Source organism: Oryctolagus cuniculus, chromosome 14, assembly GCF_051225735.1.
Source record: "Oryctolagus cuniculus isolate XC-2025 breed Fujian yellow rabbit chromosome 14, ASM5122573v1, whole genome shotgun sequence".
NCBI lineage: Eukaryota > Metazoa > Chordata > Mammalia > Lagomorpha > Leporidae > Oryctolagus > Oryctolagus cuniculus.
Window position 1 is genome coordinate 18,243,514 of NC_142880.1, and position 5,280 is coordinate 18,248,793.

The 5,280-nt window shown below is 57.9% G+C and overlaps 1 protein-coding gene across 1 annotated transcript; it reads left to right on the forward strand.

Annotated features, from left to right (window-relative positions):
* Positions 1–3,483: 3,483 nt before the first annotated feature.
* Positions 3,484–5,063, forward strand: GPR150 (G protein-coupled receptor 150). Its single transcript, XM_051854008.3, has one exon. It carries the CDS (start codon positions 3,635–3,637, stop codon positions 4,916–4,918), a length of 1,284 nt encoding a protein of 427 aa, XP_051709968.2. The 5' UTR covers positions 3,484–3,634; the 3' UTR covers positions 4,919–5,063.
* The last annotated feature ends 217 nt before the right edge of the window (positions 5,064–5,280 follow it).

The following is a 5,280-nucleotide window of genomic DNA, read 5'->3' on the forward strand; positions in this document are numbered from 1 at the left end:
GGCAACAGGCCTAAGAAAAATCAGCCCAGATCGGAGGGAAACGGAGGTCTCTGGGGAGGAGCTTTCCTAGAGAGAAACATCAGAGTTGTTACATTTGTGTTATGAGGCAGGCCCTGTAGAAGGGGCAGGCAGGGGCCATTTGAGGGTCATGGAAAACTTATGTCTAGTAACAACGAAAATTAAGAAAAAGCACTTACTAATTTTAAAATAAGAAGAGGATATTCATAATAACCTACAACGCTCGGCTGAGAATACGTTCACTCATAATAACATAAACACTGAACATAGGTCTATCCCAAAATTACAATATTACTGTACTCACGGTATGGGAAAGGAGGAATGGGGCAGACAAAGGCCTAACAGTTAGATCTTCACCCTTCCTCACTGCTGAACTAACGAATCGCTCTATACATGCTTAATACTTACAACCACGGAATTATGCAAATGTCAGAAGAAACTGCAAACAGAAATCTGAATGAGAAGAGATGCCTGGAACATGCAATTCTTCACACTGTCAGCCTTCTTGTCCTGTTTGATTTTCAAAGCTGTGAGCATGTATTGTTTTGATAAGAGTGAGTTGTAAAATCAGTGTTTTATCAGGTATTAGGCTGGGTTAGTTAGGCTTTGTGACATGTAATTTCTGTTTTATAAGGTACAGGAGCACTTCCAACAAATCTAAGCCAAATGGAGCAACTGTTTGGAGAATACTGGGCTGACACCGGCTCGGGGACTCACTGGATGAAGGAAAATCCTGAGGGCTCCCTGGGGGAAGTGGCTCATAGCTGGGACCACGTATGTTACCAAGGAAAGCGCCTTGGACAAAACTCTCGGAGGAAAGTGTCTGATCAAGAACAGAGTTAAGCTTTGCTGAGACCAGCTTAAACACTGCCATCCTCCCTGTAACCGTGCCTTTCAAATCAATCCATCAATCAAAAAAAAAAAAAAGCTCAGATTTTCCAAGTATATCACTCTACCTATCTCTTTCATTTTGTTTTTAAAGTTTTGTTGGTTTACTTAAAGCATATTTATGTATTTGAAAAGAGAGAGAGGAGAGAGAGCTCTGTTCTCAATCCACCTGTTCACTCTCCAAATGACTGCAACGGCCCCAGCTAGGGCAGAAATCGAACTCCATTCAGTTTCACTTGAGCCCTCGTCACTGTATTAGCAGGAAGCTGAGCCAGGAACTGGAGCTGGACTTCTAACCCAGGCCCTGCTATGGTACGCAGGTGTCTTAACCACTAGGCTAAACACCCACGCCCACCTCTTTCTGAAATGTCTCATCGAAGGCATTCCCAACCATACATCTCCAGGAAGCTTCCTTGAGCTCCTTTGGAAGATACTGCCATAGATATGAAAGGCATGGATTTATAGTCAAAGCAGGAACTTTTCATCAAAATTATCCGAAATGCACTATATAGTCATTAATTCATCATCTCAACTACCACGTAACAGGCCTAGTGGGAGGCATCGGAGACATGACAACAAATGCGATGATGATGATGATGATGGTGAAGAAAAAGGAGGAGGAGGAGGAAGAAGAAAATCACAAAAGTCTCTGGCAAAAGGACAATGCTTGGAAAATGTGATTCTAACAGCAACCGGCAGGGGAATCATCTATATCCATCCACCCTCCTATTCCATGTACCTGAAGTTCCAAATGTTTCCTGCTGAATGTGAACCCAGCAGATGCCACACCTCCCATTAGTGTGAACCCAGCAGACGCCACACCTCCCAGGACTGGGAACCCAGCAGATGCCACACCTCCCATTAGTGTGAACCCAGCAGACACCACACCTCCCAGGACTGGGAACCCAGCAGACACCACACCTCCCAGGACTGGGAACCCAGCAGACGCCACACCTCCCAGGACTGGGAACCCAGCAGATGCCACACCTCCCATTAGTGTGAACCCAGCAGATGCCACACCTCCCAGGACTGGGAACCCAGCAGACGCCACACCTCCCCAGGACTGGGAACCCAGCAGACGCCACACCTCCCATTAGTGTGAGCCCAGCAGACGCCACACCTCTCATTAGTGTGAACCCAGCAGACGCCACACCTCCCATTAGTGGGAGCCCAGCAGACGCCACACCTCCCATTAGTGGGAGCCCAGCAGCTGCCACACCTCCCGTTAGTGTGATCCCAACAGATGCCACACCTCTCAGGGAGTGTGAATCCAGCAGATGCCACACCTCCCATTAGTGTGAACCCAGCAGCTGCCACACCTCCCGTTAGTGTGATCCCAACAGATGCCACACCTCTCAGGGAGTGTGAATCCAGCAGATGCCACACCTCCCATTAGTGTGATCCCAGCAGCTGCCACACCTCCCGTTAGTGTGATCCCAACAGATGCCACACCTCCCATTAGTGTGATCCCAACAGATGCCACACCTCCCGGGGAATGTGAACCCAGCAGCCGCCACACCTCCCATTAGTGTAAACCCAGCAGCCAGCTCACTGCTGTGGCCCTCAGACCAGGAAGCAGAAATTCTACCTTCACCATGACTTAGCAGTGTGTGGGGGTGATGCTGTGTGTGGAGGGGGTGTTACATAAAAGACAAATGCATGCTTCCAATAGGAAAACTTAAAATTTGTTTGTGAGGAAGTCGGACTAAAATAAAAATCAGCAGCATTTAATCTAAGCCATTTCCTGTGATTTAGGTTTCTTTCTTAAAAAAAAAAAAAAAAGTTGGCCGCCTTATCATTTTCTTAGTCACCTTTTCTCAAGGCTTATTGGAGGCGGAGGCCCTCCTAGCAGCCTCGCGTCTGCGGGAAAACAGACCCGAGAGCACGAGGAGCCTGGATGACACATCTCCCCTCGCCGGCTGAACACACGAGGGGCGCAGCAGTGGGTGCACTGCCCGTTGGCATAAAACCTAGTGATGCCCTCTTCAGACTCGCGAGGAGGGCTCCTCATCACCGGGCAGGCGACAGCAGCTGCGATCCATGAGAAGCATCCGAGACAATCCGCAAGCCGCTGCCGCCCCTCACTGCCGAGCGGCACCCCCAAATCCAGTCCTCGCCGCTGCCAACGCTCTCACTGCTGGACAGAGGAACGCGTGCCCGTCTCTCTCACAACGCAGTCAGGGTTCTCGGGACCCTTGTCTTTCTCATGCTAGTGCAAACCCATGGCATCTCGAATCTCCTATTATTATAATTATTTTTAATCAAAACTGTCTTTTCCAATTTTCCCAGTGGCGATTACAGTCTCCGGCAAGAGCTTCCTCTCGTGCGTTGGCGCCGGGACCACACAAAGCTTTCCAACCGCCCCGCAAGCCGACTTTGCCAGCCTGCGCCCCGCGCTCCGTGCTGGGGGACCACCGGCGCGTACGGGGCGTGGAGTGGGGGGGGGTCCGAGGCTCGCGCGCTGGCAGCGAGGGGAGCGGCGGCGACTGGAAGAGGATCGCCAGGCGCGACGCGAAGGGGGAGAATGGGGATCACGCGTGTTCCTCGAGTGTACAACCCACGCCGGAGTGACAGATGACGAGGACCACCTACAAAAACCACCGAGGGCCAATCAGCCCGAACCCATCTCCCTCTCCTCGCGAGCGCTTTCCCAACTAACTTTGGGTACTCGCGGAGCCCGCGCCACCTCGCCGCCGCTTCGTTCCCCGCGCCCCGCCCGGGGCCAAGGATGGAGGACCCTTTCCTTCCGCGCACCCTGCCGCCGGCGCCCAACCTCTCCGCGCCCAGCTCGCCGGCCTGGGCTCTCAACCTGACCGCGGGGCAGGCAGCCCCCGCCCCGGGCCCGCCGCCGCCCGGGCTGCCCGGCCGCCGCGTTCGCCTGGCCCTGCTCGGAGCCCTCCTGGTGCTGGCGGTAGCAGGCAACGCCACGGTGCTGTGCCGCCTGTGCGGTGGCGGCGGTGGGCCTGGGGCCGGCCCCAAGCGCCGCAAGATGGACTTCCTGCTGGTGCAGCTGGCCGTGGCCGACCTGTACGCGTGCGGGGGCGCGGCGCTGGTGCAGCTGGCCTGGGAACTTCTGGGAGAGCCGCGCGCGGCCGCCGGCGACCTGGCCTGCCGCTGCCTGCACCTGCTGCAGGCGTCCGGCCGCGGCGCCTCCGCCCACCTAGTGGCGCTCATCGCCCTCGAGCGCCAGCGCGCCGTGCGCCGTCCGCAGGGCCCGCCGCTGCCCGCGCGCGCCCTCGCCGCACTGGGCTGGCTGCTGGCGCTGCTGCTGGCGCTGCCCGCGGCCTTCGTGGTGCGCGCGGGGACCCCCTTGGCGTCCCCAGCCGCCCGCTCCTGGCCCGGGGCGCATCGCTGCCGCGGCATCTTCACATCCCTGCCGCGCTGGCACCTGCAGGTCTACGCGCTCTACGAGGCCGTCGCGGGCTTCGCAGCGCCCGTCGCGGTCATGGGCGTCGCCTGCGGCCGCCTGCTCTACGTCTGGCGGCAGCGCCGGCCTCAGACCCCGGCGGCGGAGGTGGCGCCTTGGTCGGCGAGCCCGGCCCGAGCCCAGGTGCCCAGCGCGCTGCCCCGCGCAAAGGTGCAGAGCCTGAAAATGAGCCTGGCGCTGGCGCTGCTGTTCGCGGGCTACGAGCTGCCCTATTTCGCCGCCCGGCTGGCGGCCGCGTGGTCGGCTCGGCCCGCGGGAGACTGGGAGGGAGACGGCCTGGCCGCCGGGCTGCGCGTCCTGGGGGCCGCCAACAGCGCCCTCAATCCCTTCGTCTACCTCTTCTTCCAGGCAGCCGACGGCCAGCTCCGGCGGCGGCTGCGGAGACTCCTGGGTGCCGTCGGCTGCGCGCGCGAGGGCGTCTCCGAGGACGGCGAGGACGCGCGCGGCCACCAGGCGCTCCACCGCCACCGCTGGCCGCGCCCGCACTACCACCACGCTCGCCGAGCGCAGGGGGACGAGGGCTGCCGGCGCCCACCCCCGCCGCGCCCCAGGCCGCTGCCCTGCTCCTGCGAAAGCGCCTTCTAGTGCTGATCCGGCCACGCACAGGTCGCCCGTCCCCTGTCGCCGCCGCGCAACGCGGGGCTGGCTGGGTCTGCCTCGGTCGCAAGGGGAGGGGGTCTCGCGGAGACGGTGACTCTGCAGCTGCCCCTGCTTCCTTATAGTGTTTACATGTTGCTACCCTCTTCCAGTGAGAGCGAGAGAGCGCCCGGTTGGAAGCTGTAACAGCAGTGGAACTTGGAGTTGTTACTTTTGCAGCCCTCCTTCAAGCCCCCATAGTGTTTCTGACCATGATCATTTATGGTACAAAACTGCCAGACTGATTCTTTGCTCTTATCGTGTGTTTTTACTGATTTCCACTCGTGCTTAAATCGAACGGACCCACGGGC

Bases quoted from the DNA above. Each gene is read 5' to 3' on its own strand.
- GPR150 (XM_051854008.3), top strand. From the start codon at position 3,635: ATGGAGGACCCTTTCCTTCCGCGCACCCTGCCGCCGGCGCCCAACCTC.